The 19,375-nt window shown below is 49.3% G+C and overlaps 1 protein-coding gene across 2 annotated transcripts; it reads right to left on the bottom strand.

Moving 5' to 3' along the window:
* Nucleotides 1-119: 119 nt before the first annotated feature.
* On the bottom strand, nucleotides 120-18,767 carry Chrna2 (cholinergic receptor nicotinic alpha 2 subunit). Of its 2 annotated transcripts, none has more exons than XM_057785958.1 (7): nucleotides 18,380-18,767; nucleotides 10,956-11,105; nucleotides 9,763-9,914; nucleotides 9,309-9,353; nucleotides 6,433-6,542; nucleotides 2,840-3,863; nucleotides 120-1,992 (listed from the first exon to the last, which is right to left on the bottom strand). In XM_057785958.1, the coding sequence occupies exons 2-7, from the start codon at nucleotides 11,026-11,028 to the stop codon at nucleotides 1,867-1,869; spliced, it is 1,530 nt and encodes a 509-aa protein (XP_057641941.1). In that variant the 5' UTR covers nucleotides 11,029-11,105; nucleotides 18,380-18,767; the 3' UTR covers nucleotides 120-1,866. The 2 variants fall into 2 exon arrangements, with proteins under 2 accessions (XP_057641941.1, XP_057641942.1); XM_057785959.1 differs by lacking the exon at nucleotides 18,380-18,767 and adding an exon at nucleotides 14,576-14,637.
* Between the last annotated feature and the right edge of the window lie 608 nt (nucleotides 18,768-19,375).

Genomic DNA, 19,375 nt, shown 5'->3' on the forward strand with positions numbered 1-19,375 from the left:
TGTCCCCAAACCACCTAGACTCTGGAGGGGACTAGATGATGCCAGTGACAGCTGAGGTGGTAGGAAGGCGTGACAGTTTTGAGAGCAGCCATCTCGGCTTTATTTCAGCATTTCACTCGCATGCAAGGAGGATGGGAGATGTGGACAAGCATGCAACAAGCATCTCCCGCCAGGAAATCGAATGGGGGGGGGGGCGCAGGCTGCCTTCACTGGAGGAAGGAAGAGCCAAGAACTGAATTAGTGACTGATTAGGGGCCCATGGGAACTGATAGCAGGGTGAGCAGGTTTCCCTTGGGTCTGTCAAAGTGCAGTGTGTGGGGTTCAGAAGGAGAACACCCTGAGACAGAGACACCAGAAGCTTGCCCTACTCTGCTTCCTGCCTTGCTCTCTATATCTATTAGCAATCAGTGATGTCATTGCTGTAAGCTTCTGAGGTCTGACTCCTCAGGGACTGGACACTGTTCTGAGAGGCCCAATCTCCTGGGCTCCTATGCAGTGGAGGGCCTTGTGATATTCCAAGTGCAAGAATAAACCGCACAGAACAGTTCAGAGCAGGCTAGCCACCTGATGGGACTGTGGAACGGTTGCTTGGGGGAAGAAACGTGCCTGAACATTGGATGTTATCCTGTGGTTCTGGGGCCCAGAGCAACCGGGCTCGTTTCTTTCCACTACTAGAATGAATGGTCCAGGTGCTGAGTTCTGTCCCCCAGCATAGGGCTGGGCTGGAGAGAAAACAGAAGCAGAGGTTCTGCCCGAAAGGAGTATGTAATCTAAAGAGCTTGAAGCAAACCTTCAATTCCTATGCAAAGCATGCTGACAGAGCAGAGAATTGGAGACCAGGACCTTTGGGTGACAAGAGGGGGTACTCCCAGTGGAGACTGACTTCTTAGCGTGTCCACTGATGAGTTGAAGGTGGCCCTGATCCCTGGCAGAAATTCTAGACCTCTTTGTGGCACAGAACCGTGAGACACGATGCTGAGGGCAACCTGGGGCTCAAAGGTGCTTTCAGATGAATCACAGCCCAGCTACTTCCACCCAGCTACATGCCATTCCTCTGCCACAAGCCTCCACCAGGACATCTAGACCAGTGGTTCTCAACCTTCCCGGTGCTGTGACCCTTATACAGTAAACTCCTTATGTTGTGGTGACCCCCCATCATAAAATTATTTCATTGCTACTTCATAACTATAATTTTGCTACTGTTAGGAATCATAATACAAATATCTGCTGTGTAGGATATCTGATATGCAAAAGGGGTCAAGACCCTTAGGTTGGGGACTTCTGTGCCTCACTCCTTCTGGAAATAGTCTTGTCCTGCTGATATTTGCTTCACAAAGCACATGGAAACGGGTTCAGAGAAGACCCCAAACTTCTTCCTAGGCCTGGATTAAAGATACCCAACCTGCCTTCCCAGACTCTCCACCCCACTTACCCTCCCTGACACTCTGAATCCAAAGTGCTGTTCAGAGCTCTCCTGCACTAGGCACTCCCTTTGTCCCCATGTGCCCGTCCTTGGGGCGGTGTTCTAGTTCCCTTTGCCTTGGTCTGACCCCAATATCCCTTAGTTTGATCCTTTGGTCATATATGGTTTCTGCTGCTCTTTCAGGAATATCTAATGTAGAGCAAATGTCTTCACCGTTTCTGGGTCCCCAGCATCCCTAAACAGGTGTCATGCTGAGTGGTCTCAGCACGTGGCACAACAATATCGCTGTGAACTGTTCCAAAGAGGGTGTAAAGTCTAGACTAGTTTGGGGGCCTCAGAGAAACTCTGTAGACAGATGGTATTGACCCAAAAGAACATTCTAGAGATGGTTCCAGTTAGAGAAGGCCAGAAGTCATCTTGGAGCCAACACAAGGGACTTGAGATCAAATCATCCCAGCCAAGAATGGAGGGAGGAAGAGCCCGATGGTCCCCAGGAAGCAGACAATAATGAACAGCCAGAGGAATATCCGGTCTGTCACCATGGCCACGTACTTCCAATCTTCCTTTACCTGAAATTAGAATCGGGCTTTAAATGTGACTCAGTAGTTACATAGCTGCCAAATCCTGTGCTACCTTCCACCCACCTGCAGGGGACAGAAGAGGCAGTTTATGGCCCAGGGCAGGCCAGCATGGAAGAGCTGGGGTTCTGGGACTCCTCCACTCATAGGCCAAGCCAGAGGATCTGAATTCTTAGACATTTACAAATGAACAATTAATGTTCTCACCTACTCAAAAGGTCACCCCATTGTAAGTTCAGGTCTTTCATCCCTCGCTGGGTTGGTAAGGGCATACATAAGCTGGTTTTGAACACTAAGTACTATAGGCAGCACTGGGGAGGGGAGCCACCCTGGCTCAGCTGAGACTCTGCAGGGCTTATGAGTGGATAGGGTAAGGTCACAAACTGCTCAGAGCCCAGATGAAGGAGACCTTCTACCGTGGGAGAGTGTGAAGGCCAGCGATGCACTGAGTTGATGCATTTGTACTTGGTTTCTGTCTCTTGCTCCCTGCCCCCCCCCCCGAAAGGCTGATTAGCAAAGTCAAAACAGAGGGGCACCAGAAGCTGATCTGGGCAGTCTCTAATCACTCTCTCCCAGTTAGGCTGAGCAGAGGGCAACGCGCCCTGTGGTATTCTGCCATCTGCCATCTGGAAGTGACCAGCTAACCTCCGGCTAGAGTGTGTCTGTCTCGTTGTTGTCTAGACTCCTCAGACAATGACTGAGGAAGACAGGTGTTTACAGGAAGGAAGGGGTTATCGAAACTGACACCCTGGGATGGGACTGTTCCCTACTAAGCTGGCAGAATCCCCATGGTGGGTGGGGAATCCCTCGGGGGAATCCTTCCCTCAACCCAACTCACCGAAGAGTCAGCATCCTCAGCCCTCAGGTGGTCAGCAATGTAGTGTACACCTTCTAGTGCTTTCTGTATCTGAGGGGACAGCACGACCTCACTATCCTGAGAGGGAGCCTTGAACTCAGGCTCCAGGGCCCTCAGATGCAGGCTGCCATGGCCATAGAGGATACCCATGGAAGCATCTGGGAAGCCTGCACACATACAAATATTTTCATCTTCCTCCTCTTCCTCTGTCTCCTCCCTTCCTTCGGCATCCACGTTGGTCTCTAGCCAGTGATAAGCAGGGTTGAGCTTCAGACCGGGAGAGTCGTGGAACTCCATAGGTGGCAGGGGTCGGTTCATCATCAGCCACTGGGGAACCCGGCCTAGCAGGGCCCCCCTCACCCAGCGGGGCATGTTGTGGGTGCTGGGGGAACGGTGGTGTACATTGAGCACGAAGACTGTGATGACGATGGAGAGGGTGACGAAGATCATGGTGAAGAGCAGGTATTCGCCGATGAGCGGGATGACCAGCGAGGTGGACGGGATGATCTCCGTGATGAGCAGCAGGAAGACGGTGAGCGAGAGCAGCACCGAGATGCACAGGGTGATTTTCTCCCCGCACTCAGAGGGCAGGTAGAAGACCAGCACGGTGAGGCAGGAGATGAGCAGGCACGGGATGATAAGGTTGATGGTGTAAAACAGGGGCAGCCGGCGGATCACGAAGTAGTAGGTGACGTCAGGGTAGATCTCGGCGCAGCAGTCGTACTTCTTGCTGTTATAGGTTCCCGTGGCGTTGATAATGGCCCACTCGCCGCTCTCCCAGTACTCCTTCAGGTCCACTGTCTGCTCCATCTGCTCCAAATCAATCTTGGCCTTATCATACGTCCAGGAGCCAAACTTCATCTTGCAGTTCTGCTGGTCGAAGGGGAAGAAGGTCACGTCGATGCTGCAGGAGCTCTTGTAGATGGCGGGGGGCACCCAGTGCACGGTGCCCGTGAAGAAGAGTTGGGCCTTGGTCATGTGGGTCACCGCAAACTCTCCGTCTGCACTAAGGAGAGGAGACAAGCTTGGGTCCTGCATACCTACCTCCTCCAGGAAACTGGCAGCAGGGTAACGGGGTAAACAAAGTCAGCCATTGACTGGCTAAGTAGGGCTATTCATGGAGTGCGGGCATCTCCGCTGCAGACAGATGTATCCTGAGTCGTCTTTGCAAATACCATTGTTTTAATTGCAGAAGCAAAGATTTTAAAGAACTAAACAAGAATCATCATTGCCATTTTGACATTGTACTTACATATCTGAACTGTCATAAAGACTGTACTTCCATTTTACATGTTTTGAATCATGGCACATTTGTACTCTGATCCCCTATTTTTATCCAATTAGAGTGTTGGAGTTCTTCTGGGTTCTGTTGTTGTTTTATGAGACAGTCTCACTACAAAGCACAGGCTGGTCCAAAATTTGCTGACTGGATTTGAACTTGTGATCCTCTGGCCTCGGTATCCTAAATTCTGGGGTTATAGGTGTGCCCCACCATACCTGACTAGGAGGATGACCTTTTAGGGTTTTCCCTCACTGGCTAGTAGGAAGTCAGCTCCAGAAGGAGAGGGCCCTGGCTTTGGCACCAAGTTCTTCTGTCCCTTTCCAGAGGAGACCTAATGTTTTGGCTAGTAGGGAAACTCCTTGCAGCCTGTGCATTCTGCAGAGTATTTGAGGGCAGTTTCAGCTACCAGGACCTGTACCTGCAGGATGTAAAATGTGACCCCTGACCTTGGGGAACTACCTGGAAATGACAAAGATTCATATGACATCACCGTACAAGAGGGCATTTGGAACACTCCCGAGACCTGGAAGGACTTCCGTCTGGGCTGAACAGGTTGTGGTGAAAGCAGTCATTTAAAAGGCTTTGGCTTGTCAATGGCAGTAGGATTTAGCTGGGAGATGAGACAAGGGTATAAAAGCAGAAGGGCTCACAGGAGGAGACTGGCAGGCAGGACTTCAGTCTGGGTCCCCCTGGGCGGGAGCGTATTCTAGTCTTTAAACTCCATCCCTAATTCCTACATGAAACCCAAGGCTGTAGTGATGATTTGGGTCATTTCACATAACTACCACTAGATGGCAACAGGCTTCCATTTGGGGCAGGAGACCATGTGATTTCATTGACCTTTTGCCTATTAACCCGGAGGAGTGTGTGCAGGGCACAGACTTTAAACGCCTACAGCAGTTGGACTAGACTTTGTTCTAGCAGAAGACCTTCTTGTTGCCATCAGGGATCACTGACCAACATCTTCTCGGCAATCTTATAACCCAGACGCTCCTGCCACTCGGACTTTGCTCCTGATCTCTGTCTCTCAGAAGCAGAAACTGGAAGGATCCTAGGTTCCAGCTCAGGGCACAGAGATGGGGTGTGGGGGCTGGGGTGGCATGACTCTGCAGCAACAGCAAACAGCAGCTACTTGAGGGTTGACTGCCAGTGGGGGGGTGGTGGTGTGACTAACAATGCTATCCAAAATTATGTGACTTCTCCCTGTCCCCACCTAGAATCTTCCGTGCCTATTTGTATTTCAAGAAAGTAGCAGTGTGCCCCAGAGACCTGCTTTAGACATGTATTAACAGGAGAAACTGCCGCTGTTTAAGTGTGAACATCTGGACTTCCAAGTGAACCCCTACTTTAACAGAAAGGAAAGAACAAGTTTTAGTTTCTTTTTTTTTTTTCTTTTGGTTTTTTGAGACAGGGTTTCTCCGTAGCTTTGGTGCCCGTCCTGGAACTAGCTCTTGTAGACCAGGCTGGCCTCGAACTCCCAGAGATCCGCCTGCCTCTGCCTCCCGAGTGCTGGGATTAAAGGCGTGAGCCGCCACCACCCAGTCAAGTTTTAGTTTCTTTTACGAAAAATTGTGTGTGTGTGTGTGCGCGCGTGCATGCATGCATGTATGTATGTGTGTGGTGTATGTACACATGTGTCGGGGTGCTGGTGCACATGTGTGCATATATGTGGAGTATGCACACAAGTTGGGGGTGCTGGTGCATAATTGAGTGTATATGGGCCTGATGTCAAGTGGCTTTCCTTGATCTTGCTCCATCCTGTGTGTCTGTGTGCGTGCACGCGCGCGCGCGCGCGCGTGTGTGTGTGTGTGTGTGTGTGTGTGTGGTTTTTCAAGACAGGGTTTCTTTGTATGACCCTAGCGCTGTCCTGGAACTCACTCTGTAGACCAAGCTGGCCTTGAACTCAGAGGTCTACCCACCTGCCTCTGCCTCCTGAGTGCTGGGATTAAAGGCATGCCCAGCCTGCTTTTATTTCTTGAGACAGAATCTCAAGATTCTTGGACTTCCCATTTTGGCTAAACTGACTGAGCATGTGCTTCTAGGATCCATTTGTCTCCCCGCCCCCCTCCTCTTTCTCTCTCTCTCTCTCTCTCTCTCTCTCTCTCTCTCTCTCTCTCTCTCTCACACACACACACACACATACACTCACACACACACACACACATTTCCAGCTTTTTATGTAGCTGCTGAGGGTTCAAATTCAGGTCTTTCTTGCTTTCACAGCCAGGGTTCTTACTCACTGAGCCATCTCTCCATCCCTGAGATGTATTTTAATTAACAAATGGCTTCTTACTTGTTGTAGAGGACGATGTCTGGGATCCAAATCATCTCTGAAGGGACCCGGAGGGAGGTGACATTGCCAAACTCAGCTGGGTCCCAACGCAGCTTGTAGTCACTCCACTCCTGTTCAGAGAAGGGGTCGCGTCAGGGCTCTGTGGCGTGGGGAGCCTCAAGATGATCTAAATCGAGCTGCGGGATCAGAGGTCCCCAAGTCCCTCCCCTAGTCCCACAGAATTAGAAGAGGCCACGATGCCAGGAAAAGACTCTGACGTGGGAACCAGGCAAGCCATCTCCGATAACCAGCCTGTTTTGCGCTGACTTTGGTAGCCAAAGTCCCAGAATGCCAGAGCCAGCACTCTTGGCACTCTAGCCCTGCCTCTGGTTCCTGTTCTGACACTCCCCACCTCTTAAATCTGTTAAACATCACTCATTTTCAATGCAGACCCTGCCAGAACTAGACAGTGAAGCAAGGAGCTTACCTGGGACCTTCACACTATGCTCCAGAGACCTTCCTAGTCCTGAATTCCCAGCAGGAAGAGAATGTTCTAGGTCCCAACTATGCTTTCAGCACAACGGGTCCAAGTGGGCTTTAAAGCCAGATTCATTTTGTTTTGTTGTTGTTTGTTTTGTTTATTGGTGTTTTTGGGAACCAAACTCACCTCCAACTTGCTATGATGGTAAAATGACCTTGAACTTCTACTCCTTAGCCTCCACCTCCCAAGTACTAAGATTGCATGCATGAGCCACCACACCCAACTTATATGGTTGCTGGAGAATTAAACCCAGGGCTTCCCAGGCAAGCATGGCACCAAACTAAGCTATACCCTTCGGTTCCCAGAACAGAGCTCTCATTCTCTGTTTAGGCCATATTTCAGGATTACAGGTTCTTACATTTGAGGACACTGGCATCAAATGGGGGCATCTGAATGTCACAGGTATTATGGTAGATGAGTCACCCACTTTGCTGTGGGATAATGCTCTTGTACACTGTAAACACTTGTCACTCATATTGGTTTAATAAAATGCTGACTGGCCAGTAGCCAGTTAGGAAGTATAGGTGAGGAAACCAGACTATGAGAATTCTGGGAAGAGGTAAGGAAGAAGAGAGTCAGTCCCCAGCCAGACACAGAGGAAGCAAGATAAGAATGCCTTACTGAGAAAAGGTACCAAGCCATATGGCTAAACATAGACCAGAATTATTGGTGAATTTAAGTCATAAGAGCTAGCTGGAATAAGCCTGAGCAATAGGCCAAAGAGTTTATAATTATTATAAGCCTCTGTGTGTTTATTTGGGACTGAATGGCTGTGGTAATGAACAGGACAGAAACTTCTGTCTATAACAGATAGAGAAACTGAGGCTCCCAGAAGATTAGTAACTTCGCTAGCATCTCAGGCTAGTCCCAGGCAACCACAGAAGGCCTGGCTCTACCACAGTGCACTTGCCTCTCCTCATATACCAGCCCTGATACAGGTGACCAGGACAATAGTGGTGACCTAGTTTCTGGACCTGCCCCCTTCCATGACATGACTATAGGCTTTTCCAATCTTCTTCCTCACCAGGTTCCCACTGGTTCATCTGCAGAGATGGGGCACAGAACCTCCAATGACTCTAGGGTCAACAGTGTCAGAAGCAATTGGCTCAGAGCAACTTCTGACCTAAGCATCTAATTTAGAAGTAGCTGTCACACACCAGACACCACCCAGGACCCAGTGAGTTGGGGGGTTGTGCACAAGACACCCACAGCGAGCAAGAGATCTATTTGAATGACTCAGAGATGTCACCATCTTGGTCCTTGTGGTTTTCTGCATGCTAAACTCTGTGACAAAACCAGTCAGGTACCCAAGGGGCCAGAATAAGAAGCTGGAGGCAGGGGCTAGCTTCCCTTTCCCATGTTCATCTGCTATCTCCACTTGAAGGCCTTGGGGTTAGGTGGGCAGATAGGAGGGGTAAGGTAGACTTTCAGCTCCAATCAGGCCTTAGTTCCCGAGTCTGCCCAACAGCAGCCCATCCCAGAACTCCATAGACTCTTCAGCTCTCCTTCCATGGAGAGCTGGTATCTTTATCTCCTCCTGATTCCAGCTCATTTACTGACTGGGTCTGTAGAATAGCATAAGGTTGAGGCTTTTTTAGGGCCATAAATGACTATCAGCTTCTACTTTCTGTCTCTTGGGACCTTCACTATGGGAATCTTGAACCACCAAGTGAAAATCCATCAATTCTCCAGCCAGAGACACCAGGGAAGGAATCTGAGAGTGTGCATGGAAGAGCTATTAACCAAGTTTTTCAGAATCTTTCAGAACCTTCCAAACACCCCTATAAGGGACAGACATGTAAGGGAAGCCATTTTTGACAGCAATGGACTATCCCCAACTAGCCCAGATGACACTGCTACCTTGGTTACCATTCAAAGCAAAGAAAGCTGTCTAAGCACCAGGTCACAAATGAATGTGATACGGTAAATGGTCATTGCTTTATGTCTGTGAGCTCTGGGGTCATTTGTCAGGCAGCACAGCCTCTGAGACACACACAGAAGGAGATGGGTCTTGGAGCTGGCCACATCTGGATATCCCCTTGCTCTGTGAGGTAGTGAGTAATAATTCAGTAAGCTGTCCTGTGAACTCTCCTGCAGGACCTAGGACTATGAAATGCTTGCTTCTAGAAAAGGGTTTCTTGGTGCTATGGGTGACAAGGACAGTGGACTAAGGGCATGGCCATACAAAATCAGCCCCTGAGGAGAGCATCCTGCATTACCTCAAACCTTGAGTTTGACTACTGATCACGACCCATGAATTCAGCATTTTGCTGCTCCATACTCCCTCAATAGTGAGGTCCTAGAAGGGGCTGGGGACTGGGGACATTCCTGTCAGCTCCTACAAGGGAAGGCTTACCTGCTTTAGCCAGACATTGGTGGTCATCATTTGATTCTTCTCATCCTAGGGTAGTGGAGACAGAGAGTAACAGAAATTGGGGTGACTGACAAATTAGCCCAGAAAAAAGAATATATAAGAGGCACTTTGGGGGCCCACTCACAGGACACCCAAGCCTAGATACCTCTCATGGCTCAGTCACCAGCACTCAGATTCCTCAGGATCACCTGGGACACAAGGGAGGACTTTGGACATGTGTTTTAGAAACTTTCTTCTGACAACCCATTCTCTTAGGGACTCCGAGGCTTGGGAAGGAAGGCACCATGCTAACCGGGCTAGGTAGCTGCAAGCTGTAGCTAGGGTGGCTTTGAGGGCTGGTGAGAGAGGACTGAGCTGAATTTAGGGAGGACCATGAGAAAAGTCAAGTGGGCTGGAGGGCTGATCAAAGGAACACAGAGTGAGCGGGCAGACCCACCACATCTATGAGCTGGGCAATGGATAGTCCAAAGCGCACAATGACCACATCGGAGGTATTGGGTACTGGCCGTGCCCAGCGATTGTAGCCTCCAAACAGGTGTTTGAACAGGCGGTCCTCAGCCTGGGTGCGTGAGCCTCGCTGGGCCAACACTGTGGAATAAGAATAGGAGAGAAAAAGAGTCTACATGAGACCGAGGAGCTGAATCTGTGGCTTTCTTTCCATTGTCTATCAAAGCAGAGACACTCAACATCATATATCCTCATATGGGGATGCAAACAGGAAGTACATCTCAAACACCATTGGGGATTCCATAGATGAGTGCGTATTAGTGGTTAATACAGCCCCAAGGACACCATACAAGCAGCAGGCGCTTGCAGGGCCTTCCTGATTTCAAGTGAGGAGTCAGGGAGTGAGGGCTTCCACAGCCAAGTAAGAAATCTCAGAAACCAGTCTCAGCCAGAACCAAAGAGCCCCAAGGGGGCTGAGGGGTGGCTGAGAGGGGCTTCAGGTACTGATGTGAGTCTGGCTGATGGTGAGACTTATATCCTTTCCATCCGCTCTTCCAACAAGCTACTGATGTCCATGAGAACATCTCCCATGCAGGGTACCAGCCTGAGCTCTTAAATCACCAGCTCTGACCAGTTTTCATCCGCGGGGCAAAGCTCTGCACAACTGTCTGCTGGAATTTATCATGCTCTTTCCACTGTTTTTGCATAATAGCCTCCCCATTCTGGGGCTCTGCTGCCTGAGCAGGCAGTGAACCACCTTCACAGAAAAAAAAAAAAAAGAAAAAAAAAGAAAAGACCCGGCAGCCAGCAGCCGCTGGGACAGAAAGTACGGCAATGAACACAGCCACCGTGTGTCTCCACATACCTGTCCCAGCCTATGTGCCGGGTGCAAGCTTCCTTCATCCCCATAGTAATCGTGAGTGTTCCATGACGCTGTTTCATTTTGTAGACAAGAATATCAAAAGGCTTGGGGGCATTCAAGATGTCAAAGCTGCTCATGATAGAGATGAGACACCCCCTTGTCTTCTTCGTCCTGTGGTCCTGGCCACCCAGGCAATGACGTTGAGTGCCCCATGTAGCCCTGAAGATGAAGTGACTTGCCCTTCAGGAAAGTCCACCATGTGGTCTGTGAGGGCACAAGGGTAAGATGAAGTCCTAGTGATAGTGGTGGTACCCACTCACCTGCTGGCATCAGAAGGAGACCCCAGAGAGAAAGATGTATCCAGGACTGGAGAGCAGGATGGGAGGGGCTCATGGCTTCAGAGGAGACGGAGGGTCCTGGTCTCCCTTGGACCACTAGGTTCTGGCTTCAGTGAGGCCCCTGCCTCTCCTCTGCAATTGAATAAGGGAAGGGGAGGACTCTTAGGTCACGTCATGTGGCATGCAGTGTCTTTGTCTTTCATACTCCAGGAAGGGTTGAAAGCTGAGTGCATGGCTGTCAACAGGCCTGCCTGGAGTGCCGGGCTTCTTGGCTGCTCTGCCTCATAGAGGAACAGCTTCTTTCTCCTCTTCTCCAGAGTCACTCAATCGCTAACAAGCTGAGACACGACTGACCTTCACAGAGGAAGGGACGACATTCCTTCTTTAGTGGCCTCAACTCCTCATCTATGAAGTGGGGATAATCATACTGGAAAGGGAGGTCAGCGGAAAACTACGGCCCCTAGGAACAATGACCCAAAGATGCAGGCGAACAAATGTTTGTGAGCGATGGACAGTTAAGCAAAGGGTGAAATACAGGGCAGCCATGAGAAGAAATCAAGTACTAAGATGGCGTCTGTGGGGCTGGAGAGATGGCTCAGAGGTTAAGAGCATTGCCTGCTCTTCCAAAGGTTCTGAGTTCAATTCCCAGCAACCACATGGTGGCTCACAACCATCTGTAATGGGGTCTGGTGCCCTCTTCTGGCCATCAGGCATACATACAGACAGAATATTGTATACATAATAAATAAATATTTAAAAAAAAATAAGATGGCATCTGTGATTGACAGGATGGATTTCAAAAACATGTGAGGTGAAAGACGCCAGCCAGATATTGCGGGAGTTTGTTGATGGGCGCATTCCAGACCAGGTGGATCTGGAAACATGATGTGGAGGAGTGAGTTCCAAAGGGAATGGGAATGAATCCTGATGATCAACGGGCTGTCTTTGGGGGTGGGGTATGGATATGGAGAAGGTTCTGGAATGACATAATGGTGATGGTTGCACAATTCTGTGAATACGATAAAATTGACCAACTCTTGTGCTTGACATGATGAATTATATCTCAAAAAAACTTATTTAAAAATGTTCTTGGTTGGGAAGATGTGGCTATCCTCTGTTGGATCTGGGATGATGAACCTGGAGCTGATGCAGGAAGATCCTGGGTCTGAGGAAGACAGGTACTCATGATGACTAAAAATGTCTCACAGAGTCGAGTTGGAGGGAAGCAGAATCCTAAGCTAGTGAATCATTTTGCATAGCACAGGGCTCAATCACACGACCACAATGGCACTAAGTATTATTGTCTTTAAAAGTTTACATATCTAGGGCTTGAGGAGATGGTTAAGTTGGTGAAGCGCTTGCTTTGCAAGCACAAGGACCTGAGTTCGTGCCCCAGTGCCTATCTTAAAATGCTGGGTGTAGGGACATGCACTTGTAATCCCAGCACAGGGGAGGTAGAGACAGGTGACCTCTGGGACTTGCTGGTCACCCAGCCAAACCTAGTCAGCAAGCCCCGGTCCTGGTGAGAGACTTTATCTCAAAAATAAAATAAAGTAAAAGGTGACAACGTCTGAAGAACGTCTGAGGCCAACTTGGGTCACTAAACGTGTGCATACATGTTCACCCACACACATGTTCACCACCACACACAAAGTTTATATATGCAAATGTTCACACGGGGTACTGTGTGTATATGGCCTGGAGACAGCACTCGGGCCCTTAGCACAGACATGGGATTTCCTGTTGATAGTGATGAGAATATACTGGGAAATTCTGGGATGTTTCAGAATGGTGATAGGTGCATAGCATTTTTAAAGCCCAGAATGCCATGAACAGTAAATTTCCTATTGTGTGTACTTAACTGTGGCTTCAAAAAGCATGAATAAGAGATTGCTTATTCATAGAAACACAGAAGGGGCCACACCCATGCAGGAATCAGAACGGTTACCAAGGGAGCTGAGAAGCTACTGTTCTCTGGTCCTCGTCCTCTGGTCTATTCTGTCCCATCCCAAACAACCAGCAGAGAGTCTAGCAGTACAGCAAGCTGCAGTCTCTCCTCCATACTGTCATCCCTCTGCATTGCCCTTGTTACCCCGTCCAGAGTCCGCAAACATGACTTTGCTTCCTGGCCATGTCACTAGCACCAGGGCAAATCAGCTTAGCTGTAGGATAGCTGGAACCTCCCAGAACAGGTACATAGTCCATGGGGTCATAGGTGTCCATATGTGAACTCCAAAACACTGAGGAGGAGGGCCAGGTGCTGGGCTGCTGCTGTGAGGGTCAATGCACTGTGACCCAGTGGCAATACAAAACGACTGTGCCAAGTAAGGGAAGAGTGAGTAGGGGAAGGGTCAACATGATGCAGTTTCTGGGAAATATTTGCTATTATAATCGACAGCTCCGGGATGTGTTTAGGGGGAAAGGTCCACCTGCATTGATTTTTACAAAAGATTTCAATTCAGAGACTCATTAAAAATGGAGATTTTCAGCTCCTGACCCACAGGTCCGTCCCACACCACATCCAACCTCTTTACGCAGCCAGATCCTGCAATCTAGCTCATACCTCATCAAGGAAATTTCTCTTTGCAACATGTAGAGACCATCAGGTCCCAGCAGATACAGCGGATACATTTGGGACTATCTATCTCCTGCACCTAAGGCTCCAGACCATTGTGAATGGGGGTGGGAAGATTGTAACAGCTAGAGGAACAGGGGTTTGCCTTGAGACTGTGTCTCCTAGAAATATCAGAAGCTACACTCACGAAGTCTCGCCAGCATGGCTGCCTGAACACGAGCTGAACAAGGATGGTCACATAGACACTCTAACATGGATGTGGAAAAGCCATGAAGTCTCCTCCCTACACAAAGAACTACAGACAGCTAAGGAACGTTTCGAGATGGAGAAATAGTCTCCCCGGGAAGAGCACACCAGTTAGTTATCCATACCAAATGGTCAGGCCTGAAAACATACATATAAGTAACATTATACAGACTAAACAGGTTGTATTAATGTATATAGGAATGTATATAATATATATCAACAATTTTTTAAAAGAGGCCATAAATTTGGAAAAGAACAAGGGGTGGAGGTATTTGGGGAGGTTTGGAGTGAGGAAAGAGAAAGTAGAAATGATGCGGTTGCATTATGATCTTGAAAAAAACGAAAAATTTGACATTTTCATTTACCCTCTGATCCCTTGAGAGAATACTGTCTTGGTCAGCGGTTACTTTCATGCCAGTGTTATGATGCACACAGCAGCAGGCAGAAAAGGCTAGCGATTTCCAGAAGCTATCAGCTCTGGAAAACTCTTTCAGAACAACGCCCCCTACAGGGAAGCCACCCTCACACATGGCACCATCCTCAGCTACCTCTGCAGTGGCAGCAGCCTAGAGCTGGACCTGCTTCCCCAGCCCCAGCTCCTTCACATCCAGGGAAAAGGATCTGGGCCAGCGTCTTTCTCCCATGGGCCTGGAGCCACCTGGTGTCTTCTGGGTATCAAGATTAGAGGCATTTACAATGTTTTGACACTTTTCTACATTTTCCAAATTTTCTACCTTCAGCACAATATTGAAAGGTCTTTCTAGTATGGAACAGCACCCACCAGGTGTTGTCTGTATCCTCCTCCAGCCTCATGGATGTGGCCTCGCTCAAAATTCACATAGAACTTAGACTCCGGTCTGTCATTGCATGGATATAAGCAATCAGAGTGAATCGTGTGGTGGGAGGAATAACCCGTGTCCCCAAGAGACACAAGAAAGAAAATATCATCTGTGCAGACAGAGAATGACTATATAGCCTTAAAAAAAGGATGATCCCGAGCTTTGCTGTGTCAGGGCTGAACAACCCTGAGTACAGAATGCTACTTTAGATAAGATGGACCCAAGGAGACAAAAACTGAGTAACCCCACTTCTAGGAGGAGACACCTGGAGACATCAGATTCCCAGAGACAGAACCCAGAGTGGGGTAGGAGAAAGGAGGTAGTCTTTATGGTCTGGAGCGTCAGTGGTCCTGGAGACACGGGTGATGGCAGTACACCATGTCGCTGTTGATAAGCTGAGGGCGTAGTACACTGTGTTACCTGTATTTTATCACAATAGCAAAAGTCCATCTGGGTCCATCTGTAATCTCACTAGGCTTAAGAAATCTGAACTCTCATGCCACCAAAACTGGGGCAAAGGTAGCAGAGGCTCCAAGTAGAGCAGAATTCTACTGTGAACATCCCTCCTTGGGATGAGGATTCAGAAGCCCTGTTTCCAGTTTGCATCTGGAAATGAAGACCAAGTTCTCATCTCACTCTGGGTCCCCTGTAAAATGTGCCCGAGGAGAACGGAGGCCAAGAGAGCTGATGGAGAAGACCAAGGCTTGCCACTGCGGCTAGGGAATGTGGCCGGGGGAAATACCTACTGCTATAACCTGGTTACTGCTATAACCTGGTTACTAAACTTGTGTGTCACTTGTGTATGTGTGCATTTTATTGTATGTGTTTGCTCGTGTGCATGCACGTGTGTATATCCATGTGGAGGTGCGAGTTTGACACTGGATGTTTTCCACAATCAATCTCCACTTTATTTATTGAAGCGGGGCCTCTCTCTGAACCTGAGGCTCGCCAATTCCAGTTAGTCTAGCTATCTAGCTTGCCTTCGGGGGTCGCAGGTCTCTGCAGCTGAAGTACTGGGGTTATAAGCAGCCTGCACAGCTGCCTGGCTTTTAGCTGGGTTCTGAGCTCCAGTCTGCACACTTGCATCAGGCCATCCCCCCGGCTCTCTAATTACCTCTTCTTTATTCATTTCTTTCCCCCACCTCTCTCTTTGCCAAGGCCAGCAATGCGCACACTGAGTAGTAGCGACAGAGAATGAAGTCATTTGGAAGACAGAGAGGGACCACAAGAGAGAATAGCTCTATATAACTTACCAGTCACACATGCCCTGGTGTGCTGCCTGATGTATTCGTTTGCCCCAAAGACATCTGGGGACGCGCCTAGTTCCCCCGGCTTGGGAAGCTCTTCCTTACATCTGATTCTGTGCAAACACCTCAGAAAGACGTTAGCTGGGTTAAGCTGAGAGACCTGGAGTGTGTGGCTTGTCCTTCTCCTCTCATCCTCTCTCTCTACCGTGGAGGGACTTCAAGGTCACCAGGCCTTCCTTGCACCTGCACGTGTGAGTGACTTAGGCCACGCTTCCATTGTCAAAACCAGCCAGGGGTTACAAAGAGGAGTTACAAAACTCAGTTCCTGGACCCAAAGAGATGACTCAGTGGCTGAGACCTGGGTTCAGTTTCCAGCACCCATCTACACCAGGCAGCTTACAATGGGCTGTGACCCTAGTTCCAGGGGTCTGATTCCTCTTCTGGTTTCTGCATGAATCAGGCATGCACGTGGTACATAGACATACATGCCCAAAAAACAGTTGTACACACAAAATAATAAATAATAAAAGATTAAAAAACCTCAGTCCCTTATATTCAGCACCCAATGGGCATAAAAACACACTGGTTTGTTCTTGTGTTGGGAAACAGGCTGGGTAAGAGCTGGAAAGGACCATTCCACGGTCTCCCTAGAAGGTCTTCCTGAGAACAATGTCCACTGATGTCCCTCGGGTTCACAAAGCGCTTTGGTACCCTTGCCCTCATGTGGACTCACATCACCCCGGGGAGGTGTGGAGGAAGGGTACTAATGTCTCCTGTGCGTAATCGAAAGGCTGCTGCTTAGAGAAGTCGACAGACTTAACCCGAGTTCACAGAGCTCAAAAACGATAAAACTGGGAACAAACTCAATCTCTCCTCTAAGTTATATAGCGATGCCATCAGCCACAGGGGTGACCATGTAAGAGCTCAATCAGTACTTGACTGTGTGCTAGAAACCCTGACGCTGTGACCACCATTGCTAAGCCGCATCAAGACTGGAGTCTGTGAGAGACAAGGCGTTCATTCTGAAGCTGGGTTCACCTGGATCCAAAGTTCGAGAATGTACCTGTGAATGCAGGTCACTCACTGGCTCTTTCAAATGATACCAAGGCTGCAAATTCCGAGGATGAGGTCTGAGGGTATCACATAGAATAAAGGTCTGCTCCCTCCTATTACCGAGGCCAGGGGTGCAGCCATGCTGAAGTTGGACCGTTTAGAGATCCAGGGAGGATGTCTGTTAGGGGCCGTGTGGAGCAATGAGTAAATGGGATGCAGTTGGCTCCAGAGAATGTGCTAGAACTGCCTCCAAGTTCCACCTTTTGTAATTAGCCCACTGTGATCATTTCATTAATTAGTCGCCGGAAACCAAAAGGAGAAATTGTTCCAGGTAATCAGCAGTAATTAGAGTTACCTTCCACCACTAGTTACAGAGATATTTAAAGCGAAAAGCTCTGGACCATGAGCCCCAGCATGGCTGGATTAGCAGTTCTGAGATACGGATGACAGCGGAGTGGTGTTGCTGTGTGTTAAGTCTGGGTAAATGATGCCCATGCAAACAGAAACACAAACAAAAATTACTGCGAGCATAAAGGGCTCAGGTGTGAATGTTCCCATTGGGGTGATGTTCACCAGGGTCTGGTACACCCTCCACTGTCCTGGGGCTCTTTGCAGCCTTGCTCATCTACCTAGGTTCGGTTCTATCAAAGCCAGTGCAATTTGGACCCTCTTCCCTGCCTGCCTTCCTACTGTGGCTGCTTCTTAGCTGCTCACTCATCAGAACACAGTCTACCCTTTCCAGAAGCACTGCCTCTTCTCCCAAACATGCTCAACTCCCCATTCTGAGTGCCATCCAGAAAGCCCTCATGCAATGCCACACAGGCAGTCCCAGTTCTCCACCAACGAGACCCCCAGGTTAGAGGAAATGTTGCCGAGTGTTCATTTTCCCAAATAACACTGCGCTGTCGTGTTCCTGAGATGAAGAGCATACATACTCTTTGCTTCCATGGCTTCTCTGCTCTGTGACCTGCTCATCACAGGAGCTTAACAGGAGTGCTCAAGGTCAGGTGGAATCTTGAAGGTCACGCACCTTCATCAGTCGATGCAGTACCCTGTCAACTAACTCCAGCCTCGACCCATACAAGCCGTGAGGACTTGCTACCTTTCAGATCAGTAAATCCCTCCTACCTAACCAGTGTCTGTTTGTCTGATTTACATGAGTGTGCAGAATATTGGCCGAGTGAATAAACAAAGTAACAAGAGAATGGACACAGACAGAAGTAGCCACAGCCACTCCAAGGCTCTGCTTTCACAGTGCTCTGAAGGGGTCCAGCAAGTTCAACCAGGAGGCTGAACTCTGCCAGCAGCAGGTGACCTCTAGCATTCTGACATGACCATTTCCTAAGTGTTCACAAGTTGCTAACTTCCTTCTGAGCTCACACCTACGGTCTCCCCAGCATGCTCGGCATCTCTCGTCTAAGCCTCAGGAATAACTTGATTACTTACCTGTGATCATAGAAGAAAACAGGCCACTCAGCACATACAGGAAAACAGCCAGCTGGGAGACCTCGGGCTAGCTGACGAGGGTCCCTGGGAAGCAGAGTGACAGGTGCAGAATGGATCTCAGCTGGCTCAGCTGATGGTTGCACAGGTGCAGAACCCGGAGGTTTTAGAAGGCACTGTTGGGATGAGGGATGAGGGCTGGCTTCCTGGGGGTGGGGAGCCACTCAATAGAGTGGTCAGTTTTTCTGGGGCTGTGAAGCCCCAGAAGACAGAGAAGGCTTCTCGTGGGTGCCACTGAAGAGGCGATCTTGGAGAACCACCAGCTCTGGGGCTTTCTCAGGTGAAGTCCAAGCCTGGCCCTGGGAGAGACCGCTGGCAAAGCAAGCAAGCAGACTCATCTCATACTGTGCTCTCATACTGTGCTCTCTCTCTCTCTCTCTCTCTCTCTCTCTCTTCCAATTCCTCTCTCTCCTCCCCCTTCTCCCCATCTCTCTCTCCCTCCTTCCATCCCTCTCCCTCCCTCTCCCTCCTCCCCCTTCTTCCCATCTCTCTCTCCCTCATTCCATCCCTCTCTCCCTCCCTTTCTCTCCCCCCCCCTCACACACACACACACACACACACACACACACACACTGGAAGGAGGAGTCGTCTAGGTCTATGACTTTCCACTTTGTGTCCAGTACATACAGATGCGGCTCTGGCTTCTGTTCAGACAATTACTATGATGGTTTGCTCCTAGCTCTGAAGGACCCTAGACTCCAGGGCTGTCACCTGAAGTGTCTTTGGAACTCTGGACACACCTCAGACTAGGTCCTCTAAAACTGTGGGTGGATCTGTCATAACAATGCACAGTTGTCAGCAAAATATGAGTGAGCCACAGAGCACCCAGCTGAGAGTTTCCTTGGCTCTCCAGTTGCTGCAAGCTATCTGCTCCACTGCAGCCACTGTCTGAGGATGCCAGGGACAGACCCTGCCTGCTTTGACTTCGGGCATGTCTTC

Source organism: Chionomys nivalis, chromosome 12 (genome assembly GCF_950005125.1).
Source record: "Chionomys nivalis chromosome 12, mChiNiv1.1, whole genome shotgun sequence".
NCBI lineage: Eukaryota > Metazoa > Chordata > Mammalia > Rodentia > Cricetidae > Chionomys > Chionomys nivalis.

Coding starts and splice junctions, on each gene's coding strand:
- Chrna2 (XM_057785958.1), bottom strand. CDS start 11,028: ATGAGCCCCTCCCATCCTGCTCTCCAGTCCTGGATACATCTTTCTCTC. Junction 9,915..10,955: donor TCTCCTTCTGATGCCAGCAG/GTGAGTGGGTAC, acceptor CTTATTCCACAG/TGTTGGCCCAGCGAGGCTCA. Junction 3,864..6,432: donor GACATCGTCCTCTACAACAA/GTAAGAAGCCAT, acceptor TCCTCTCCTTAG/TGCAGACGGAGAGTTTGCGG.